Source organism: Salvelinus alpinus, chromosome 34 (genome assembly GCF_045679555.1).
Source record: "Salvelinus alpinus chromosome 34, SLU_Salpinus.1, whole genome shotgun sequence".
NCBI classification, from domain to species: Eukaryota; Metazoa; Chordata; class Actinopteri; order Salmoniformes; family Salmonidae; genus Salvelinus; species Salvelinus alpinus.
In genome coordinates, this window is record NC_092119.1 from 16,528,161 (window position 1) to 16,554,131 (window position 25,971).

Below are 25,971 nucleotides of genomic sequence, written 5' to 3' on the forward strand. Positions count from 1 at the left end.
AAATGTATGGCCTCGTTGAAGTGTAGGATTTTGGACAGATTACTGAGTCTAGGCCTAGATTATTAGCCCTGCACTCCACTGGGAGAGAGCATGATACTTGGACAAAGACTAACAAACGGTTGGTATAACTAGCTAGCTAAAGGTTTCGTCTTTCATCTGTGACTTGGACACACTTCAACCCACTCAAAAGCAGCTAACGTTAGTTAGTAGCTAACGTTACTACTTAGCTAGATAGCATATAAAGAGTATATATAGCTAGTTATCTATGCTAATAATGAACTAGTTAGCTAAAGAAATCCCTACAGTAAACGCCCAGTCCCTCGGTGAACAAAAAACATGATAAACTAGCTAGATATATTGCCGTGACACAGAACGTTTGCTCGATTATCTTTCAAGTGACGTTTATTATGTAGGTTGCCAGCTAGTAACGCATACTAACTAACCACTGTCAATTTAATTCAGTCAAGCAATATTCACTTACATTAAGTACATTTCTCGAGAAATGTATAGAAAAATGTCAGCTCTGGTGAGGAAACGTTTTAGCTAACTACCTAAACGACTAAAGCTGGGCGTAGGTGATGTCCTGTTAAACAGGGTAACGTTATAATAACAACGTTAAACACCAAAGTACACAAACTCCACTGGAGATTCCTTCTTCTGTCTTCTCTTGCACGACGACGTCGTCAAAGATTTGTATAGCTCCTTGTGTCGCGTTCAGGTGCTAGTCGGAACTAGGAAACTCGGACATTCCCGAGTTTCTAAATCGTTGAATGCAACACGTAAACCAGTTAGCAAGTACAAAAAATATATATTCCCAATAAATCCTGCCACTAATAAAACCAAGAACCGTATATATGCTAGGTTTAAATACACTCGAAGTTAACGTATTTACTTTCTAAGGTTAAAGTGATATACATTCGCGATCAATCTTATGTCAGGATGGCCGAGCGGTCTAAGGCGCTGCGTTCAGGTCGCAGTCTCCCCTGGAGGCGTGGGTTCGAATCCCACTTCTGACAAATTGTTTTTGCCCCTGAACTAAATCAGACAAGTGCGTCGATTTTAGTAAGATCCTCTGCTACAAGTAAGTTATTTTATAGTAGCAACGAACGCAATACTAAATCAGCATAAATATAATGTTGAAAATTATGTTGGAGCTGTTATCCACACGAGGGCACTAAAAGTGCAACAAATAGAAGCTCATCAAACTGCAAGGGTGAAGTTTCTCCTAAATACAGATTTAGGATCAGCTTCCTATCCTTAACCATCAGTGGGGAACATGCAAAATGGACCCAAGATCAGTGACTAGAGGCAAATTCACCCTATTCCCTTAAAGAAAGCTCAGATTTTTTTCATTTTTATTTGAACTTTTTGTAATTTTATGCTCACGGATGATCCAAATATGATATAATTATATTATATTACAGCCTGGCCTAAGAGCTATATGAAATATACGTTTACATATTTCTGAGCACCTCCAAGACATGTTATGATACCTACTTATGGTCTAGTTTAGGGATGGGCAACAGGCGGCCCATGAAGGCCCTTGGCTAGAGGGACCAGGAAATCTGGTCACAGTGCAGAACACAGTGGACAGATAACAGACACATTTTAATACCATGTGTAGACACTTTTCAGAATGTAGGCAAGGTCAGGACAAAGGACCCATGTTAGCACCGGGTAATAAATGGGGCTTGCCAAGATTATAAATATGAATGATTATGAATATGGTAGGATGCCATGTTCCTCGTGAAATGTGTAGGCCTACCTCTTGTTTGATGAAGGGACTAATACCTATGTCCGTTTCTGCACAGTCTGCAATGTCTACTAGATTTCTCCTTGCAGTTCGAATGGCTGATTTATACATTTTATATAGTTTTATGAATAACCCCTATAGTCTGGCCCATGTGAATGTTCATTGATGTCTTATACTCCAACTAGCTAGTAGCTTTCTGTGCAAAGTGCTATAGAAATATAACTTACCAGTCAGAACCAGGTATTGCTATAGCATGAGAGGGGAGACCAAATTAAAGGGACTTTTCTGACCAGCATCCGACTAGCCAAAATCTAAAACGGACAACCTATGCCCTAACCTTGACGAAACAGTTAAAGCTAGGGATAGATCCATGCTTTGGTTTAGTCTCCCTGGCTCTGTTTCAACATACTAACGTTTTAGCATTTGTGGCATAAATTCAAGTCATGGAACCGATATTAGCATTTTCATGTACAAAACATTTGTAAGTGACTTTGTTGAGCTTCACAATCATTTTGAGATACTTTTAGATGATTTGGACATGATGTGTGAAAAATGCTAATATCGGCCCCATGACTTTAATGGGATTTTGCCAAAATGCTAAAACGTTAGCATGTGGAAACAGTGCCATGGAAACTAAACCAAATCATGGATTGCTGTCATACTTGGTCCATAGACTGTTTGGAGAGTTAGGAAACCAATGTGTAATTTTGTAATTTGGCTGAACCATCCCTTTAACCCTAAATCTAACCTTTAACCCTAACCATAACCTATTTTTAAACAATTTGGGAAATTAAACAACATCAGCTTGCAGCTCAGTCTTGTCCCTTTCGTTTTTCCTATGACAAAGATGTCCTTATGGAGTCCATTTTGAGTCATTGTTATCCTTTTAATACAGTTGGCACTGCCAGATGGAGGCTGCCTCGTTCATACAATCCCCACATTAAAAATAAAATTTAAAAATAGTTAATTTCATGCAATTATTAATGATAAACACAAACATTCAGAACGCACAGCACAACACAGTTTACTTGCTAGTATTTTTATACAAATAGTAAAAAGAGAGCTTGTATCTGAAGGAGACACATACTGTACCACATTGCCAGATATATATGTTGTATACTTCTCTCAGAAGAAGTTTAAAGAAACATGTCTGTAAAGAATATCACTTAATTGAACGTCCAAACTTTCCATTACAACAGCTTTCACCAATTCTAACGATGTAAAAAAAGAAAGAAAGAAAGTTAAAATAGCTGTTTCAGTAATCACATACAGTATAGAAAGTTGTCTAAGTGATATAGCCAAACCAATTCATCTCAGAATCAAAATCTGCATAAAATAAACAACAGCAAAAATAAAAACATTCCGATTAACAGGCGTTAGTATCTGGTGGTAAGCAGCTCATCTACCCAACCCATCATCTACCCTACCCATCATTTAATGTAACACTTGGATTTCATGTTCCAAAAGAACCACAAAATATTTTTTGTTTAGTTTTTTTCCTTCATTCTTTTTTATTTTAAACACAACCTGAAGACTTGGTTGATCGGTTGTCCATCATGTTTCTGGGTGGATAACCATACTATCTTCGGTTGTCCTCTGACTACACGGATGGATCCATCAAACATGCTGCACAGCCCTCAACAACAGCCCTCAGATCAGGTCAGATCAGACCGCTGTAAATGGTTACGTCTTACTCTGTGGTTTTTAAATGCCTGCTTTAACTTCCATTGTAGAGAAAGAGACAGTACTACTCCTCCATGCCCTTCTGTTAGAAGATGTCTACATATTGAACGTCCTCGTTCAATGTCCCAAGATGAGTAGACTTCCTGTCAGACCAAATAAACCACACCCCGTTTACAGGATGGCACAGAAGAACTTCTTCTCCCTAAAAGGGTTTTCGGATGCGGGCACCGGCGACAGGAGTGGGTCCTCTTTGGCATGGGCTTCGCAGTACGACATTAAGTCTGCTGCTGCTTTGGACACCTGTATTGAAAGACACACACACGCACGCACGCACGCACGCACGCACGCACACACACACACACACACACACACACACACACACACACACACACACACACACACACACACACACACACACACACACACACACACACACACACACACACACACACACACACACAATTTGACACAATAGATTTGCTGGTACTTTTACATTACAGTGTGGAATAAAGTGGTAATATCATAGTAACTATAACCTGTTACCATACTATCACCATGTTATTACCACTGTATTCTGTGCTGTAATGTAAAGGGCAACCAATGTCTCATTCTGTATATCCCTTACTTTCCTATATCCTTTTAGGCAGTGATGCTACCGATTTCTCATATTTCGGTTGTATGCTTTTAGGCAGTGATGCTACCTATTTCTCATATTTCAGTTATATGCTTTTAGGCAGTGATGCTACCGATTTGTCATATTTCGGTTATATCCTTTTAGGCAGTGATGTTACCGATATCTCATATTTCAAATATGCCAGTAATCGAAAGATGCTGGATCAAATCCCTGAGCTGACAAGGTAAAAAAAATCTGCCATTCTGCCCCTGAACAAGGCAGTTAAACCACTGTTCCCTGGTAGGCTGTCATTGTAAATAAGAATTAGTTCTTAACTGACTTGCCTAGTTAAATAAAATGTCCTTTGGGTGGTGGACCATTCTTGATACACACAGGAAACTGTTGAGTGTAAAAACACAGCAGCGTTGCAGTTCTTGACATACTCAAACCAGTACACCTGGCACCTACTACCATACCCTGTTCAAAGGCACTTAAAACCTTTGTCTTGCCCATTCACCCTCTGAATTGCACACATACACAATCCATGTCTCACAGCTTAAAAATCCTTCTTTAACTTGTCTCCTCCCCTTCATCTTCACTGATTTAAGTAGATTGAACAGGTGGCACCATAAGAGATCATAGCTTTCACTTGGAATCACCTGGTCAGTCTATGTCATGTTAAGAGCAGGTGTTCCTAATGTTTGGTCCACTGAGTGTATATCTGTATCATTGTCACGTTCGTCGTAGTGAGGAGACCAAAGCGCAGCGTGATGTGAACACATCTTCTTTAATGAAACGAAGAACACTTATTAACAAACTAATACAAAACAACAAACCGAATGTGCCGCTAAGTATAACGATGGCAGACATACAACATCTCATAGACAATCACCCACAAACCAAACTGGAAAATGGCAACCTAAATAGGATCCCCAATCAGAGACAACAATAAACAGCTGCCTCTGATTGGGAACCAATCTAGGCCACCATAGACCTACATAATGCCTAGACTACACACACACACCTAGACATACCCAAAACCCTAGACAAGACAAAAACACACATACCACCCTCGTCACACCCTGACCTAACCAAAATAATAAAGAAAACAAAGAAAACTAAGGTCAGGGCGTGACAATTATCCTTTTGGGCAGTGATGCTACAGATTTCTCATATACACAACCGGTCAAAAGTTTTAGAACACCTACTCATTCAAGGGTTTTTCTTTATTTTAAATATTTTCTACATTGTAGAATAATAGTGAAGACATCAACACTATGAAATAACACATATGGAATCATGTAGTAACCAAAAAAGTGTTAAATAAATCAAAATAGATTTTCCATTTGAGATTCTTCAAATAGCCACCCTTTGCCTTTATGACAGCTTTTCACACTCTTGGCACTCTCTCAACCAGCTTCATAAGGTAGTCACCTGGAATGCATTTCAATTAACAGGTGTGCCTTAAAAGTTCATTTGTGGAATTTATTTCCTTCTTAGTTCATTTGTGGAATTCCTTTTCTTCTTAATTCGTTTGAGTCAATCAGTTTTGTTGTGATAAGGTAGGGGGGGTATACAGAAGATAGCCCTATTTGGTAAAAGACCAAGTCCATATTATGGCAAGAACAGCTCAAATAAGCAAAGAGAAATGACAGTCCATCATTACTTTAAGACATGAAGGTCAGTCTATACGGAAAATTTCAAGAACTTTGAACATTATGATGAAACTGGCTCTCATGAGGAGTGCCACAGGAATGGAAGACCCAGAGTTACCTCTGCTGGAGAAGATACGTTCTTTAGAGTTACCAGCCTTAGAAATTTCAGCCCAAATAAATGCTCCACAGACTTCAAATAACAGACACATCTCAATATCAACTGTTAAGAGGAGACTGTGTGAATTTTTATATTTTTTATATTCAACCAAGTAGGCCAGTTGAGAACAAGTTCTCATTTACAACTGCGACCTGACCAAGATAAAGCAAAGCAGTGCAACAAAAATAACAACACAGAGTTACACATGGGATAAACAAACGTACAGTCAAAATAACAAAAGAAAAATCTGTGTACAGTGTGTGCAAATGTAGTAAGGTTAGGGAGGTAAGGCAATAAATAGGCCATAGTGGTGAAATAATTACAATTTAGCATTAACACTGGAGTGATGGATGTGCAGATGATGATGTGCAAGTAGATATACTGGGGTGCAAAAGAGCAAAAAAACAAGTAACAATATGGGGATGAGGTAGTTGGGTGTGCCATTTACAGATGGGCTGTGTACAGGTACAGTGATCGGTAAGCTGCTCTGACAGTTGATGCTTAAATTTACTGAGGGAGATATAAGTCTCCAGCTTCAATGATTTTTGCAATACGTTCCAGTCATTGGCAGCAGAGAACTGGAAGGAAAGCCGCCTAAAGGAGGTGTTGGCTTTGGGGATGACCAGTGAAATATACCTGCTGGAGTGCGTGCTACTGGTGGGTGTTGCTATGGAGACCAGTGAGCTGAGATAAGGCGGGGCTTTAACTAGCAAAGACTTATAGATGACCTGGAGCCAGTGGGTTTGGCGACGGATATGTAGCGAGGGCCAGCCAACGAGAGCATACAGGTCGCAGTGGTGGGTAGTATATGGGGCGTTGGTGACAAAACGGATGGCACTGTGATAGACTACATCCAATTTACTGAGTAGAGTGTTGGAGGTTATTTTGTAAATGACATTGCTGTCAAGTCAAGGATCGGTAGGATAGTCAGTTTTACGAGGGTATGTTTGGCAGCATGAGTGAAGGAGGCTTTGTTGCGAAATAGGAAGCCGATTCTAGATTTAATTTTGGATTGGAGATGCTTAATGTGAGTCTGGAAGGAGAGTTTACAGTCTAACCAGACACATAGGTATTTGTAGTTTTCCACATATTCTAAGTCAGAACCGTCCAGAGTAGTGATGCTAGGCGGGCGGGCGGGCGGGCAGGTGTGGGCAGCAATCGGTTGAAGAACATGCATTTCGTTTTACTAGCATTTAAGAGCAGTTGGAGGCCACAGAAAGAGTGTTGTATGGCATTGAAGCTCGTTTGGAGGTTTGTTAACACAGTGTCCAAGGAAGGGCCAGATGTATACAGAATGGTGTCGTCTGCGTAGAGGTGGATCAGAGAATCACCAGCAGCAAGAGCGATATCATTGATATATACAGAGAAAAGAGTAGGCCCGAGAATTGAACCTTGTGGCACTGCCATAGAGACTGCCAGAGGTCCGGACATCAGGCCCTCCGATTTGACACACTGAACTCTATCTGAGAAGTAGTTGGTGAACCAGGCGAGGCAGTCATTTGAGAAACCAAGGCTATTGAGTCTGCCGATAAGAATGTGGTGATTGACAGAGTCGAAAGCCTTGGCCAGATCGATGAATACGGCTGCACAGTATTGTCTCTTATCGATGGCGGTTATGATATCGTTTAGGACTTTGAGCGTGGCTGAGGTGCACCCATGACCAGCTCCGAAACCAGATTGCATAGTGGAGAAGGTACGTTGGGATTCTAAATGGCCGGTGTTCTGTTTGTTAACTTAGCTTTTAAAGACTTTAGAAAAGCAGGGCAGGATGGATATACGTCTGTAACAGTTTGGGTCGAGAGTGTCTCCCCCTTTGAAGAGGCGGATGACCGCGGCAGCGTTCCAATCTTTAGGGATCTCAGACGATACGAAAGAGAGGTTGAACAGGCTAGTAATAGGGATTGCAACAATTTCAGAGGATAATTTTAGAAAGAGAGGGTCCAGATTGTCTAGCCCAGCTGATTTGTAGGGATCCAGATTTTGCAGCTCTTTCAGAACATCAGCCATCTGGATTTGGGTGAAGGAGAAGCGGGGAGGGGGGCTTGGGCAAGTTGCTGCGGGGGGTGCAGAGCTGTTGGCTGGGGTAGGGGTAGCCAGGTGGAAAGCATGGCCAGCCGTAGAAAAATGCTTATTGAAATTCTCGATTATCGTAGATTTATCGGTGGTGACAGTATTTCCTAACCTGTAGAAGATACGTTCATTAGAGTTAGTGGGCAGCTGGGAGGAGGTGCTCTTATTCTCCATGGACTTTACGGTGTCCCAAAACTTTTTGGAATTAGTGCTACAGGATGCAAATTTCTGTTTGAAAAAGATAGCCTTAGCTTTCCTAACTGACTGTGTATATTGGTTCCTGACTTCCCTGAAAAGTTGCATATCGCGGGGACTATTCAATGCTAATACAGTACGCCACAGGATGTTTTTGTGCTGGTCAAGGGCAGTCAAGTCTGGAGTGAACCAAGGGCTATATCTGTTCTTAGTTCTACATTTTTTGAATGGGGCATGCTTATTTAAGATGGTGAGGAAAGCACTTTTAAAGAACAACCAGGCATCCTCTACTGACGGGATGAGGTCAATATCCTTCCAGGATACCCGGGCCAGGTCGATTAGAAAGGCCTGCTCGCTGAAGTGTTTTAAGGTGCGTTTGACAGTGATGAGGGGTGGTCATTTGACAGCGGGCCCCTTACGGACGCAGGCAATGAGGCAATGATCGCTGAGATCCTGGTTGAAGACAGCAGAGGTGTATTTAGAGGGCAAGTTAGTCAGGATGATATCAGTGAGGGTGCCAATGGTTACGGATTTGGGGTTGTATCTGGTAGATTCCTTGATAATTTGTGTGAGATTGAGGGCATCTAGCTTAGATTGCAGGATGGCCAGGGTGCTAAACATATCCCAGTTTAGGTCACCTAACAGTACGAACTCTGAAAATAGATGGGGGGCAATCAATTCACATATGGTCTCCAGGGCACAGCTGGGGGCTGAGATGGGTCTATAACAAGCGGCAACAGTGAGAGACTTATTTCTGCAGAGATGGATTTTTAAAAGCAGAAGCTCGAACTGTTTGGACATAGACCTGGATAGTATGACAGAACTCTGCAGGCTATCTCTGCAGTAGATTGCAACTCCGCCCCCTTTGGCAGTTCTATCTTGACTGAAAATGTTGTAGTTGGGGATGGAAATTTCAGAATTTTTGGTGGCCTTCCTAAACCAGGATTCAGACACGGCTAGGACATCAGGGTTGGCAGAGTGTGCTAAAGCAGTGAATAAAACACATTTAGGGAGGAGGCATCTGATGTTAACATGCATGAAACCAAGGCTTTTACGGTTACAGAAGTCAACAAATGAGAGCACCTGGGGAATAGATGTGATGTTGGGGGCTACAGGGACCCAGCATCACAGAGGAACAGAGGAGGAGTAGGATAAGGGTACAGCTAAAGGCTATAAGAACTGGTCGTCTAGTGCGTTGGGAACAGAGAATAAAAGGGGCAGATGTCTGGGCGTGGTAGAATAGATTCAGGGCATAATGTACAGACAAAGATATGGTAGGATGTGAGTACAGTGGGGGTAAACCTAGGCATTGAGTGACGATGAGAGAGCGTGCATCTCTGGAGACACCAGCTAAGCCAGATGAGGTCTCCCCTTGTGTGAGGTGTGTGACAAAAGAGCTATCTAAGGCATGTTGAGCTGGACTAGGGGCTCTACAGTGAAATAAAATGTATTTATTTAGAATTCAATTGAAGTACTCTGAAAAATATTGATAACCTCTATTCTTACTTGTGTACCCTTCAAGGCACACTTAACCATCATGGCTACCACACCATACTGCAGCGATACGCCATCCCAGCTGGTTTGGGCTGAATGGGACTATCATTTGTTTTTCAACAGGACAATGACCCAACACAATCCAGGCTGTGTAAGGGCTATTTTACCAAGAAGGAGAGTGATGGAGTGCTAAATCAGATGACCTGGCCTCCACAATCTCCCGACTTCAACCAAAATTAGATGATTTCAAATCAAATCAAATCAAATTTTATTAGTCACATACACATGGTTAGCAGATGTTAATGCGAGTGTAGCGAAATGCTTGTGCTTCTGGTTCCGACAATGCAGTAATAACCAACAGTAATCTAACCTAACAATTCCACACTACTACCTTACACACACACACAAGTGTAAAGGGATAAAGAATATGTACATAAAGATATATGAATGAGTGGTGGTACAGAACGGCATGGCAGATGCAGTAGATGGTATAGAGTACGGTATATACGTATGAGATGAGTACTGTAGGGTATGTAAACATAAAGTGGCATAGTTTAAAGTGGCTAGTGGTACATGTATTGCATAAAGATGGCAAGATGCAGTAGATGATATAGAGTACAGTATATACATATGAGATGGGTAATGTAGGGTATGTAAACATTGTATTAAGTGGCATTGCTTAAAGTGGCTAGTGGTACATTTTTACATAATTTCCATCAATTCCCATTTTTAAAGTGGCTGGAGTTGAGTCAGTATGTTGGCAGCGGCCGCTAAATGTTAGTGGTGGCTGATTTGGGATGAGTCGTACCGCACAGTGAAGGAAAAGCAGCCAACAAGTGCTCAGCATATGTAGGAACTCATATGTAGGAAGCTGTCATCAAGGCAAAGGGTATCTACTTTGAAGAATATGAAATATAAAATATATTTTGATTTGTTTAACACTTTTTTGGTTACTACATGATTCCAAATGTGTTATTTCATAGTTTTGATGTCTTCAATATTATTCTACAATAATATTGCTTGGATTGCGTCCTACCTGACAGGTCGCTCCTACCAGGTGGCGTGGCGAGAATCTGTCTCCGCACCACGTGCTCTCACCACTGGTGTCCCCCAGGGCTCTGTTCTAGGCCCTCTCCTATTCTCGCTATACACCAAGTCACTTGGCTCTGTCATATCCTCACATGGTCTCTCCTATCATTGCTATGCAGACGACACACAATTAATCTTCTCCTTTCCCCCCTCTGATAACCAGGTGGTGAATCGCATCTCTGCATGTCTGGCAGACATATCAGTGTGGATGACGGATCACCACCTCAAGCTGAACCTCGGCAAGACGGAGCTGCTCTTCCTCCCGGGGAAGGACTGCCCGTTCCATGATCTCGCCATCACGGTTGACAACTCCATTGTGTCCTCCTCCCAGAGTGCTAAGAACCTTGGCGTGATCCTGGACAACACCCTGTCGTTCTCAACTAACATCAAGGCGGTGACCCGTTCCTGTAGGTTCATGCTCTACAACATTCGCAGAGTACGACCCTGCCTCACGCAGGAAGCGGCGCAGGTCCTAATCCAGGCACTTGTCATCTCCCGTTTGGATTACTGCAACTCGCTGTTGGCTGGGCTCCCTGCCTGTGCCATTAAACCCCTACAACTCATCCAGAACGCCGCAGCCCGTCTGGTGTTCAACTTTCCCAAGTTCTCTCACGTCACCCCGCTCCTCCGCTCTCTCCACTGGCTTCCAGTTGAAGCTCGCATCCGCTACAAGACCATGGTGCTTGCCTACGGAGCTGTGAGGGGAACGGCACCTCCGTACCTTCAGGCTCTGATCAGGCCCTACACCCAAACAAGGGCACTGCGTTCATCCACCTCTGGCCTGCTCGCCTCCCTACCTCTGAGGAAGTACAGTTCCCGCTCAGCCCAGTCAAAACTGTTCGCTGCTCTGGCACCCCAATGGTGGAACAAACTCCCTCACGACGCCAGGTCAGCGGAGTCAATCACCACCTTCCGGAGACACCTGAAACCCCACCTCTTTAAGGAATACCTAGGATAGGATAAAGTAATCCTTCTAACCCCCCCCCCTTAAAAGAGTTAGATGCACTATTGTAAAGTGGTTGTTCCACTGGATATCATAAGGTGAATGCACCAATTTGTAAGTCGCTCTGGATAAGAGCGTCTGCTAAATGACTTAAATGTAAAATGTAAATGTAGAAAATAGTAAAAATAAAGACAAACCCTTGAATGAGTAGCTGTTCTAAAACCTCTGACCGGTAGTGTATCTGTTAGGTTTTTTATCTTCTTGGCCGGTGATATAGACCTAATTCCCCCTCACCTTTATCCTGTCAATGTTGGCCTCCATCTTCAGCTGCTCTACCAGTTTCCTGGCCTGGGCGATGCTTGCTGTGTTGTTGGACGCCATGATAGAGATTCTCAGCTAGGCCTGGTATAGGCTGTCTGAAGGGAAGAGAAGAGGTTCGGTTAGGGTTGAAGCTTAAGGTTAGTCTGTTTGTCTGTCTGTCTGGGGTGGCAACCTGGTCTCAGAGCATTTTGTATCATTCTGTATGTACAGTGCATTCGGAAAGTGTTCAGACTCCTTCCCTTTTTCCACATTCTTTTTTTACGTTTCAACTTTATTCTAAAATGGATTAAATAAAAGAAAATCCTCATCAATACACACACAATACCCCAAAATGACCAAGTGAAAACAGGTTTTTATAAATTGTTGCAAATGTGTTAAAAAAAACTGAAATACCTTACTTACATAGGTATTCAGACCTTTTGCTATCAGACTCGAAATTAAGCTCAGGTGCATCCTGTTTCCATTAATCATCCTTGAGATGTTTCAACTTGATTGGAGTCCAGCTGTGGTAAATTCAATTGATTGGAAATGATTTGATCTGACAGTGCATGTCAGAGCAAAAAACCAAGCCATGAGGTCGAAGGAATTGTCCGTAGAGCTCCGAGACAGGATTGTGTAGAACCTCAGATCTGGGGAAGGGTACCAAAACAGTTATGCAGCTTTGAAGGTCCCCAAGAAAACAGTGGCCTCCATCATTCTTAAATGGAAGAAGTTTGAACTACCAAGACTCTCCCTAGAGCTGGCCACCCGGCCAAACTGAGCAATCGGGGGAGAAGGGCCTTGGTCAGGGAGGTGACCAAGAACCCGAGGGTCACTCTGACAGAGCTCGAGAGTTCCTCTGTGGAGATGGGAGAACCTTCCAGAAGGACAACCATCTATGCAGCACTCCAACAATCAGGACTTAATGGTAGAGTGGCCAGACGGAAGCTACTCATCAGTAAAAGGCACATGACAGCCCTCTTGGAGTTTGCCAAAAGGACTCTCAGACCATGAGAAACCAGATTCTCTGGTCTGATGAAACCAAGATTGAACTCTTTGGCCTGAATGCCAAGTGTCACGCCTGGGGGAAACCTGGCACCATCCCTACAGTGAAGCATGGTGGTGGCAGCATCATGCTGTGGGGGATGTTTTTCAGCAGCAGGGACTAGAGGAATAGTCAGGATTGAGGGAAAGATGAACAGAGCAAAGTACAGGGAGATCCTTGATGAAAATCTGCTCCAGAGCGCTCAGGACCTCAGACTGAGGTGAAGGTTCACCTTCCAACAGGACAACGACCCTTAGCACACAGCCAAGACAACACAGGAGTGGCTTCGGGACAAGTCTCTGAACGTCCTTGAGTGAACCCGATCGAACATCTCTGGAGAAACCTGAAAATAGCTGTGCAGCAACGCTCCCCATCCAACCTGACAGAGCTTGAGAGGATCTGCAGTGAAGAATGGGAGAAACTCCCCAGTTACAGGTGTTTCAAACTTATGTTGTTATGTTGTGTCATGCCAAGAAGACTCAAGGCTGTAATCGCTACCAAAGGTGCTTCAACAAAGTACTGAGTAAAGGGTCTGAATACTTATGTAAATGTAGTACTTCAATTTGTTATTATACATACATTTGCAAAAATGTTTAAAAAAACAGTTTTTGCTTGGAATTTCAAATCAAATCACATTTTATTTGTCACTTGCGCCGAATACAACAGGTGTAGACCTTACCATGAGATGCTTACTTACAAGCTCTTAACCAACAGTGCAGTTCAAGAAATAGAGTTAAGAAAATATTTACTAAATAAACTAAAGTAAATAATCAACTAAAAAGTAACAATAAAATAACAAGTATGAGGTTATATACAGGGTGTACCAAGTCACTGTGCGGGGGTACAGGTTAGTCAAGGGAATTTGTACATGTAGGTAGTGGGAAAGTGACTATGTATGGATAATAAACAGCGAGTTGCAGCAGAGTAAAAACAAAGGGGGGGGGGGGGGGGGGGGTCAATGCAAATAGTCTGGTTGGCCATCTGATTAATTGTTCAGCAGTCTTATGGCTTGGGGGTAGAAGCTGTTAAGGAGCCTTTTGGACCTAGACTTGACGCTCCGGTACCGCTTGATGTGCAGCTGTAGAACTTTTTTGAAAATATGGGGACCCATGCCAAATCTTTTCAGTCTCCTGAGGGGGAATAGGTGTTGTCGTGCCCTCTTTACGACTGTCTTGGTGTGTTTGGACCGTGATAGTTTGTTGGTGATGTGGGCACCAAGGAACATGAAGCTCTCGACCCGCTCCACTACAGCCCCGTCGATGTGAATGGGGGCCTGTTCGGCCATCCTTTTCCTGTAGTCAACGATCAGCTCCTTTGTCTTGCCCACATTGAGGAAGAGGTTGTTGTCCTGGCACCACACTGTCTGGCCTCTGACCTCCTCTCTATCGGCTGTTTCATTGTTGTCAGTGATCAGGCTGTTGTGTCATCAGCAAACTTAATGATAGGTGTTGGAGTTGTGCTTGGCCACGCAGTCGTTGGTGAACAAGGAGTACAGGAGGGGACTAAGCAAGCACCCCTGAGTGGCCCCCGTGTTTAGGATATGGGGCATTGTGTGTAGATTGATGAGGGGAAAAAATAAATAATACATTTTAGAAGGCTGTAACAACACAATGTGGAAAAAGTCAAGGGATCTGAATACTTTTTGAATGCCCTGTAAATCCGAGCCACTCCATTTAGTATGAAATGTCACGTTTCGTATGGTATGTATTAATTTGTGGATGTCCATCAATTTCGTATGATATATTACGATTTACAATTTATAGGATATGTTATGGATTCCAATTTGTTGTGGCTAATGTTAGCTAGGTGGATAACACTAACGTTAGCTAGCTGGCTAATGTTAGCTAGGCTAGGTGTTAGGGTTATGGGTTAGGGGAAGGGTTAGCTAAAAGGTTTACGGTGAGGGTTAGGGGAAGGGTTAAATAACATGCTAAATAGTTGCAAAGTAGCTAAAATGTAGTTCAAAAGTGTCTAATTAGCTAAAGTTGTCCACGATGAGATTCAAACACTCAACCTTGTGGTTGCTAGATGTTTGCATTATACATAGTGCACTACTTTTGACCAGAGGCCATAAAAAGACAGGATGAACTCACTGCAACCCTCGAAAACACTGACTGCCTAGAGTCTAAGGGCCGGGGCTTGGTTTCTACTAAGCTAACATATGGAATTGTTTTAAGATGGTCATACCAAGGATCATTTAGCTATTTTATTTGGAATTCTAGCACCCTTGCAGGTACAACATTTAATGAAACATTGAATTTGGCCTTACTCCTATTAGCCCATAGAAACGTATTGAATAACATATTCATACATGGCAAAACAGATAATCAAAACATTTATTCAAATAAAGTATATTTGGCCCTCTCGAGAGGCGCAGAGGTCTAAGGCACTGCATTGCAGGGCTAGAGGCGTCACCCAGGTTCGATCCCGGGCTGTATCACAACTGGCCGTGATCGGAAGTCCCATAGGGTGGTGCACAATTGGTCCAGCATCATCTGGGTTAGGTGAGGGTTTGGCCGGGGGGTTTTATTGGCTCACCACGCTCTAAGGACTCCTTGTGGCGGGCCGGGCGCCTGCAGGCTGACCATGGTTATCAGGTGAACGGTGTTTCCTGACACATTGGTGCGGCTGGCGAGTGGGTGTTAGGAAGCGCGGTTTGGCAGGTGATGTTTCGGAGGACGCGTGACTCGACCTTCGCCCCACCGATCCCTTTGGGGAGTTCCAGCGATGAGACAATATTTACATTTGGGAGAAATAGGGGGTAACATACAAAAAAATTAAGCTTATTTTGCAGTGTCTGTCCTATAGCTCAGGGTTATTATAATCTGTTTCTAACCATATTTAACCACTTTTTTGGCACTAAAGTACGTCCATGCTTCCATCATTTAAAAAAAACTGGTACTGGGTTACCTTTAGGCGAGTTTTGTGAGGCTTGTGGTCATCGTAGAGCCCAAACCGTTCAGACGCTACAGACGTTTTCAGGACGTCTCCTGGTCTGACAAACATCGCTGTAGCCCTGCCACCTTCCACCGCAGATGCGGAAGGCCGACATGAACAGATATATCGAGTTTAAATAGACAGATTTTGATGGTGGATTTTTGTTATTATGCTAATGACATTTCTGCGTGGGCGGTTAAAAACAGGATTAAAACATTGATAAGAGGGAGGTTGAAGTGTCTGTGTGTGCCGGTGTAACCGACTAGCTATCCCTGGTGATTCATCCCATCAGTGGCCTCCTACCTTTCGGCCCCATGGTGCAGCAGGTTAGGGTTGGGCTCACCATGGGATCAGATGGATCAGTGGGTTAAACGCTCATCTCAGATTTCTGCGTGGTGCTGGAACATCAATATTTATGTCCCACAGTGGCACACCTGTCCATGTCACAGCACCCCACCGGTCCATGTCACAGCATCACACCTGTCCATGTGGATGCCTCAAAAGGGACAGCCCTGTAGCACGGTCAGTTTTCACTGCTGTCACAGCCTGACTACACCCTGCACCTGATCTGCCTCAGCCACAGGGTCCAGACCTAACCAGTTACCACAGACCTCCACTAGGTGCTGGTTTATCCCTACCTTTTGAATTTACATTGTCCTAAATCCGAGGAGACAAAACTGCAGAGCAGTGATTCACTTTTGACAGGTTAAGATAACTGAGATACAACTTTTTTTTTTTTTTTGCTACATGTCGCTACACAAGTAAGAATAGAGGTTATCAATATTTTTCAGAGTACTTCAATTGAAAATGATCACAATTATTGCCAGATAGAACTGCATGTTAGAGGTGGTGTGACGAGGTGTATAGTTTGAGGAGGGTCTGTGTGTTCAAGTTTTGTAACAGAGTCTTTTTTATTTAATTGTTTTTATTTCAAGTCCATGCACCCCAGATGGCACCACACAGCTAAGGAACAGGGACCAGACCTCAGTATGTCTGATGAGTAAGCTGCAGCTACAGCAGGCTGTGGTGTTAGTGGGTCAGGTGGTCAGCCTGAGGTGGTGTTAGTGGGTCAGGTGGTCAGCCTGAGGTGGTGTTAGTGGGTCAGGTGATCAGCCTGAGGTGGTGTTAGTGGGTCAGGTGATCAGCCTGAGGTGGTGTTAGTGGGTCAGGTGATCAGCCTGAGGTGGTGTTCTTTATTCATTCTTTATTCATTAGTCTGGTTCTACCCCAGAACACAGTGTGTCTGAGGTCCCACTTGAGTCCCCCTGCACATTTTAAGGATTCCCTTATCCTACCCTTACCTTTCGACACACCTCCTCATATTAAATCCTCTGGTGTGGCCTGGGTTGTCTAGGGGTCAGTGCCACCACATATAGCAAACGAAGACCAGCATCAACATGGGTTCAAATCCCCCACTTCCTATGTGGAGCACTGTCTCCTCCATTAAACTCATACTGTCTATGTGATGCACTGTCTCCTCCATTAAACTCATACTGTCTATGTGACGCACTGTCTCCTCCATTAAACTCATACTGTCTATGTGATGCACTGTCTCCTCCATTAAACTCATACTGTCTATGTGACGCACTGTCTCCTCCATTAAACTCATACTGTCTATGTGATGCACTGTCTCCTCCATTAAACTCATACTGTCTATGTGATGCGCTGTCTCCTCCATTAAACTCATACTGTCTATGTGATGCACTGTCTCCTCCATTAAACTCATACTGTCTATGTGGTGCACTGTCTCCTCCATTAAACTCATACTGTCTATGTGATGCACTGTCTCCTCCATTAAACTCATACTGTCTATGTGACGCACTGTCTCCTCCATTAAACTCATACTGTCTATGTGACGCACTGTCTCCTCCATTAAACTCATACTGTCTATGTGACGCACTGTCTCCTCCATTAAACTCATACTGTCTATGTGACGCACTGTCTCCTCCATTAAACTCATACTGTCTATGTGACGCACTGTCTCCTCCATTAAACTCATACTGTCTATGTGATGCACTGTCTCCTCCCTTAAACTCATACTGTCTATGTGACGCACTGTCTCCTCCATTAAACTCATACTGTCTATGTGACGCACTGTCTCCTCCATTAAACTCATACTGTCTATGTGATGCACTGTCTCCTCCCTTAAACTCATACTGTCTATGTGACGCACTGTCTCCTCCATTAAACTCATACTGTCTATGTGATGCACTGTCTCCTCCATTAAACTCATACTGTCTATGTGATGCACTGTCTCCTCCCTTAAACTCATACTGTCTATGTGATGCACTGTCTCCTCCATTAAACTCATACTGTCTATGTGATGCACTGTCTCCTCCATTAAACTCATACTGTCTATGTGATGCACTGTCTCCTCCATTAAACTCATACTGTCTATGTGGTGCACTGTCTCCTCCATTAAACTCATACTGTCTATGTGATGCACTGTCTCCTCCATTAAACTCATACTGTCTATGTGATGCACTGTCTCCTCCATTAAACTCATACTGTCTATGTGACGCACTGTCTCCTCCATTAAACTCATACTGTCTATGTGATGCACTGTCTCCTCCATTAAACTCATACTGTCTATGTGATGCACTGTCTCCTCCATTAAACTCATACTGTCTATGTGATGCACTGTCTCCTCCATTAAACTCATACTGTCTATGTGACGCACTGTCTCCTCCATTAAACTCATACTGTCTATGTGACGCACTGTCTCCTCCATTAAACTCATACTGTCTATGTGATGCACTGTCTCCTCCCTTAAACTCATACTGTCTATGTGATGCACTGTCTCCTCCATTAAACTCATACTTTCTATGTGATGCACTGTCTCCTCCATTAAACTCATACTGTCTATGATGCACTGTCTCCTCCATTAAACTCATACTGTCAATGTGGAGCACTGTCTCCTCCATTAAACTCATACTGTCTATGTGATGCACTGTCTCCTCCATTAAACTCTTACTGTCTATGATGCACTGTCTCCTCCATTAAACTCATACTGTCTATGTGACGCACTGTCTCCTCCATTAAACTCATACTGTCTATGTGATGCACTGTCTCCTCCATTAAACTCATACTGTCTATGTGATGCACTGTCTCCTCCATTAAACTCATACTTTCAATGATGCACTGTCTCCTCCATTAAACTCATACTGTCTATGTGATGCACTGTCTCCTCCATTAAACTCATACTGTCTATGTGGTGCACTGTCTCCTCCATTAAACTCATACTGTCTATGTGGTGCACTGTCTCCTCCATTAAACTCATACTGTCTATGTGATGCACTGTCTCCTCCATTAAACTCATACTGTCTATGTGATGCACTGTCTCCTCCGTTAAACTCATACTGTCTATGTGGTGCACTGTCTCCTCCATTAAACTCATACTGTCTATGTGGTGCACTGTCTCCTCCATTAAACTCATACTGTCTATGTGATGCACTGTCTCCTCCCTTAAACTCATACTGTCTATGTGACGCACTGTCTCCTCCATTAAACTCATACTGTCTATGTGATGCACTGTCTCCTCCATTAAACTCATACTGTCTATGTGACGCACTGTCTCCTCCATTAAACTCATACTGTCTATGTGATGCACTGTCTCCTCCATTAAACTCATACTGTCTATGTGATGCACTGTCTCCTCCATTAAACTCATACTGTCTATGTGATGCACTGTCTCCTCCATTAAACTCATACTGTCTATGTGATGCACTGTCTCCTCCATTAAACTCATACTGTCTATGTGACGCACTGTCTCCTCCATTAAACTCATACTGTCTATGTGATGCACTGTCTCCTCCATTAAACTCATACTGTCTATGTGATGCACTGTCTCCTCCATTAAACTCATACTGTCTATGTGATGCACTGTCTCGTCCATTAAACTCATACTGTCTATGTGACGCACTGTCTCCTCCATTAAACTCATACTGTCTATGTGACGCACTGTCTCCTCCATTAAACTCATACTGTCTATGTGATGCACTGTCTCCTCCATTAAACTCATACTGTCTATGTGATGCACTGTCTCCTCCATTAAACTCATACTGTCTATGTGATGCACTGTCTCCTCCATTAAACTCATACTGTCTATGTGATGCACTGTCTCCTCCATTAAACTCATACTGTCTATGTGACGCACTGTCTCCTCCATTAAACTCATACTGTCTATGTGATGCACTGTCTCCTCCCTTAAACTCATACTGTCTATGTGACGCACTGTCTCCTCCATTAAACTCATACTGTCTATGTGATGCACTGTCTCCTCCATTAAACTCATACTGTCTATGTGATGCACTGTCTCCTCCCTTAAACTCATACTGTCTATGTGACGCACTGTCTCCTCCATTAAACTCATACTGTCTATGTGATGCACTGTCTCCTCCATTAAAAAACTCATACTGTCTATGTGGAGCACTGTCTCCTCCATTAAACTCATACTGTCTATGTGACGCACTGTCTCCTCCATTAAAAACTGCATTGTCCCCCACAATAAGTTGGAGAAGTTGACATAAAGCCATTTATTTCAGTGAGGCAAAGAACCAGCTATCATAGTGGATTTATAGTGACTGTAAACAGGCTAAGTTGTATCAACAGTGTAATGTAAACTACAGGGTTTTACTGAGTCTAAGGCTCTCAGGACATGGGCTGTTTCAGAAATGGCAGCCTATTCCCTATGTAGTGCACATATTTTGACCTGGGCCCTGGTCAACAGTAATGCACTACATAGGGAACAGGGTACCATTTCTGACGCAACCCTGGTTGCTCTGGTTGTTCACACACACACACACACACACACACACACACACACACACACACACACACACACACACACACACACACACACACACACACACACACACACACACACACACACACACACACATACACACACACACAAGTAGCAACCACCTAGTAGACCTTGTCTGGTACCTGCTAGCAGTGAAGGAGAACAGGCTACAGAGGTAGACAGGGAGTTTACCCTGAAGCGCAGAAGGAGGTGCCAACAGAAGGAGGTGCCAACAGAAGGAGGTACCAACAGAAGGAGGTACCAACCGAAGGAGGTGCCAACAGAAGGAGGTGCCAACAGAAGGATGTACCAACAGAAGGAGGTACCAACTGAAGGAGGTGCCAACAGAAGGAGGTACCAACAGAAGGAGGTACCAACAGAAGGAGGTGCCAACAGAAGGAGGTACCAACAGAAGGAGCTACCAACAGAAGGAGGTTCCAACAGAGGAGGTGCCAACAGAAGGAGGTTCCAACAGAAGGAGGTACCAACAGAAGGAGGTGCCAACAGAAGGAGGTACCAACAGAAGGAGGTACCAACAGAAGGAAGTACCAACAGAAGGAGGTGCCAACAGAAGGAGGTACCAACAGAAGGAGGTACCAACAGAAGGAAGTACCAACAGAAGGAGGTGCCAACAGAAGGAGGTGTCAACAGAAGGGTGGCATGGCGACCACTCCAGGACCACTCTAGAAACCACTCCAGGACCACTCTAGAAACCACTCCAGGACCACTCTAGAAACAACTCCAGGACCACTCTAGGGACCACTCCAGGACCACTCTAGGGACCACTCTAGGGACCACTCCAGGACCACTCCAGGACCACTCTAGGGACCACTCCAGGACCACTCTAGAGACCACTCCAGGACCACTCTAGGGACTCCTCCAGTACCACTCTAGAGACCACTCCAGGACCACTCCAGGACCACTCCAGGACCACTCTAGAGACCACTCCAGGACCACTCTAGAGGAAGGAGGTGCCAACAGAAGGAGGTACCAACAGAAGGAGGTGCCAACAGAAGGAGGTACCAACAGAAGGAGGTACAAACAGAAGGAGGTGCCAACAGAAAGAGGTTCAAACAGAAGGAGATGCCAACAGAAGGAGATGCAAACAGAAGGAGGTGCCAACAGAAGGAGGTACCAACAGAAGGAGGTACCAACAGAAGGAGGTACCCAACAGAAGGAGGTGCCAACAGAAGGAGGTACCAACCGAAGGAGGTGCCAACAGAAGGAGGTGCCAACAGAAGGATGTACCAACAGAAGGAGGTACCAACTGAAGGAGGTGCCAACAGAAGGAGGTACCAACAGAAGGAGGTACCAACAGAAGGAGGTGCCAACAGAAGGAGGTACCAACAGAAGGAGCTACCAACAGAAGGAGGTTCCAACAGGGGAGGTGCCAACAGAAGGAGGTTCCAACAGAAGGAGGTACCAACAGAAGGAGGTGCCAACAGAAGGAGGTACCAACAGAAGGAGGTACCAACAGAAGGAAGTACCAACAGAAGGAGGTGCCAACAGAAGGAGTTGTCAACCGAAGGAGGTACCAACAGAAGGGTGGCATGGCGACCACTCCAGGACCACTCTAGAAACCACTCCAGGACCACTCTAGAAACCACTCCAGGACCACTCTAGAAACCACTCCAGGACCACTCTAGGGACCACTCCAGGACCACTCTAGGGACCACTCTAGGGACCACTCCAGGACCACTCCAGGACCACTCTAGGGACCACTCCAGGACCACTCTAGAGACCACTCCAGGACCACTCTAGGGACTCCTCCAGGACCACTCTAGAGACCACTCCAGGACCACTCCAGGACCACTCCAGGACCACTCTAGAGACCACTCCAGGACCACTCTAGGGACTCCTCCAGGACCACTCTAGAGACCACTCCAGGACCACTCCAGGACCACTCCAGGACCACTCTAGAGACCACTCCAGGACCACTCCAGGACCACTCCAGGACCACTCTAGAGACCACTCCAGGACCACTCTAGAGATCAATCCAGGACTCATCCGGTACCACTCTAGGACCACTCTAGGGACCACTCCAGGACCACTCTAGAGACCAATCCAGGACTCATCCGGTACCACTCTAGGACCACTCTAGAGACCACTCCAGGACCACTCTAGAGACCACTCCAGGACCACTCTAGGACTCCTCCGGTACCACTCCAGGACCACTCTAGAGACCACTCCAGGAAAACTCTAGGACTCCTCCAGGACGACTCTAGACACCACTCCAGGAAAACTCTAGGACTCCTCCAGGACGACTCTAGACACCACTCCAGGACCACTCTAGAGACCACTCTAGGACCACTCTAGAGACCACTCCAGGACCACTCTAGAGACCACTCTAGAGACCACTCCAGGACTCCTCCAGGACCACTCTAGAGACCACTCCAGGACCACTCTAGAGACCACTCTAGGACCACTCCAGGACCACTCTAGAGACCACTCTAGGACCACTCCAGGACCACTCTAGAGACCACTCTAGGACCACTCTAGAGACCACTCCAGGACCACTCTAGAGACCACTCTAGTGACCACTCCAGGACCACTCTAGAGACCACTCCAGGACCACTCTAGAGACCACTCTAGTGACCACTCTAGAGAACACTCTAAAGACCACTCCAGGACTCTCTAGGGACCACTCTAGGGACCACTCCAGGGGCCACTCTAGAGACCATTCCAGGGTCCACTCTAGGGACCACTCTAGAGACCACTCCAGGACCACTCTAGAGACCACTCCAGGACCACTCTAGGGACCACTCTAGGGACCACTCCAGGGGCCACTCTAGGGACCACTATAGGGACCACTCCAGGGGCCACTCTAGAGACCATTCTAGGGACCACTCTAGGGACCACTCCAGGACCACTCCAGGACCATTCCAGGACCACTCCAGGACCATTCTAGGGATCACTCCAGGACCACTCCAGGGACCACTCCAGGACCACTCTAGGGACCACTCTAGAGACCACTCCAGGACCACTCTAGAGACCACTCCAGGACCACTCTAGGGACCACTCTAGAGACCACGCTAGGGACCACTCTAGCACCATTCTAGTGACCACGCTAGGGACCACTCTAGAGACCACTCCAGGACCACTCTAGAGACCACTCCAGGACCACTCTAGGACCATTCTAGTGACCACGCTAGGGACCACTCCAGGACCACTCCAGGACCACTCCAGCATGCGTCACACTGATGGGGTGGGTGGGCAGTTGAGTTCTACCATGAAACCAGTTCCCCTTGAACATTAAATACTAGAATAGCAGAACTGAATACTAGAACTGAATATAAGAATAGCCTACTGAATATATACATTAAATAGTAGAATTGGATATTATTCAGTACTATACTAAAATTAGTGAATACTGTAATTATAATTATTACAGAGAGATAACACAGAGAGGTGCGTTGGATGTTTTCATATTTGTGAGAAGGGTTTTATAATCTTTAACCTGGCTGGGACACTATATCATTCATTTTATATAACCAGCTTAGTCTTATTGAGATATAAAATAGATTTTTCAAGACAGACCTGGATAAATCTTCCATACTTATAATCTGTTATAATCTGGGTCCCCTCTGTGGAGGCCATATGCCTGCCCTTCTACACATTGGCCTCTGATGGGTGTCAGGAAGACCAGCATTGTGAGGTTGAGGCCCCCAAGGGCCTCGTTATATGTTGGATGGTTAATACTGATTTAGGTTATGATTCAGTCCAAGGCGGATTTTAGAGAAACACATTGCTCTTTGACTTTTAAAGGCAATTTACACTTGACCCAACATTTTAAATATTTACTGTGAATGTGATGTTCGTGAATATCGGGACCATTGCTTTTAATAAAAGGTGCATTGTTGACAGACCAATGCTGTTCCCTACAACGCGCCTTGGATTGAAATCCAGACTTGGTCTCCCAATTGCACATGAGAATGTAATTTAAATTGCCCCACTTGTTCAAATAGGGCAGAAACTACAACAGCATCATTGACAAAGCTCTGAACAACTCTAAAATAAAATGATTTTTCCATAATGGGGCCACAATATCATAATGGTCAATACTCATGGGAGATGTCGAAACAGGTCACAATACTGTTTCATTGGGTGACAGCAGTATGATATCAACACTGTCTGCACACTCTTTGAGGACTTGTGCTTGATATTGTACACTGAATAGTGAGAGAGAGAGACAGAGAAGGAGAGAGAGACAGAGACAGAGACAGAGACAGAGACAGAGACAGAGACAGAGAAGGAGAGAGAGAAAAAGAGAGCGAGAGGGAGAGAGAGAAAAAGAAAGTGAGACAGAGAAAGAGAAAGAGAGAGCGAGAGAAAGCGAGAGGGAGAGAAAGCGAGAGAGAGAGCGAGAGAAAGCGAGAGGGAGAGAAAGCGAGAGGGAGAGAGAGCGAGAGAAAGCGGACCCCAGCTGTGCTTAGACACACCATCATGTCCCCCTCCAAGCTACCAATTACTTCACACTGGAGGAAGTTAAGCTACACTAAAGCTAGGCTTAAGAAATGTACAGTTTACTGAACTAAAGTTACTTTGAAAATGTAGTTCACTACATCCAAACTACTTCTTGGAAAATGATCATAATCTGAACCGTCATAGACTATAAATGTTAACAGAATCTGTAATTTAGCATCGACCCATTATTGCAATAAATACAAGGTTTCCTAAATTGCATTCTGTACAGGTCCTAAACAAAAACATCATGACACTCACAGTCATAGTGCCTCTCTTCAGACCCAGATGTATCCTTTAGTAGTCTGTGTTGTGTGTCACTATAATGATTGTGGCATCAGTAGCCTCTGAAACATTAGACACTCGTCTGACATCACAGTTACATTACATCCTTATTCTAAAATGGATTCAATTTGTTATTTTCCTCATCAATCTACACACAATACCCCATCATTTAGGGGTCTCCCCAGTGGCGCAGCAGTCTAAGGCACTGCTTTTCAGTGCTAGGAACATCAATACAGACACTCTGGTTCAAATCCAGGCTGTATCACAACTGGCCGTGATTAGGAGTCCCATAGGGTGCACACAATTGGCCAAGTGTCATCCAGGTTTGGCCGGTGTAGGCCATCATTGTAAATAAGAAATTGTTCTTAACTGACTTGCCTAGTTAAATAAGAGGTAAACAAATATTTAAATGACAAAGTGAAAACATTAAATGTTTTATTTAACCAAATGTATTACAAATAAAAAACAGAAATACCTTATTTACATA

The 25,971-nt window shown here is 44.3% G+C and overlaps 1 protein-coding gene and 1 non-coding gene across 3 annotated transcripts in view; one reads left to right on the plus strand and one right to left on the minus strand.

Annotated features, from left to right (window-relative positions):
- The first annotated feature begins 933 nt into the window (after window positions 1-933).
- On the plus strand, window positions 934-1,016 carry trnal-cag (transfer RNA leucine (anticodon CAG)). Its single transcript has one exon. It is a non-coding gene; the product is annotated as a tRNA-Leu (tRNA).
- Window positions 1,017-2,618: 1,602 nt separating this feature from the next.
- The window catches only part of LOC139563858 (guanine nucleotide-binding protein G(I)/G(S)/G(O) subunit gamma-2), a 42,140-nt gene continuing 18,787 nt past the window's right edge, over window positions 2,619-25,971 (minus strand). Inside the window, exons 1-3 of one of the 2 annotated variants that reach the window (XM_071382816.1) lie at window positions 16,238-16,405; window positions 11,947-12,068; window positions 2,619-3,736 (exon numbers count right to left, since the gene is read on the minus strand). In XM_071382816.1, coding sequence (XP_071238917.1) covers window positions 3,608-3,736; window positions 11,947-12,033 — 216 coding nt within the window. In that variant the 5' untranslated portion in view covers window positions 12,034-12,068; window positions 16,238-16,405 and the 3' untranslated portion in view covers window positions 2,619-3,607. Of the gene's footprint in view, window positions 3,737-11,946; window positions 12,069-16,237; window positions 16,406-25,971 lie in introns of those variants that run through there. The other variant, XM_071382815.1, reaches the window with a different exon arrangement.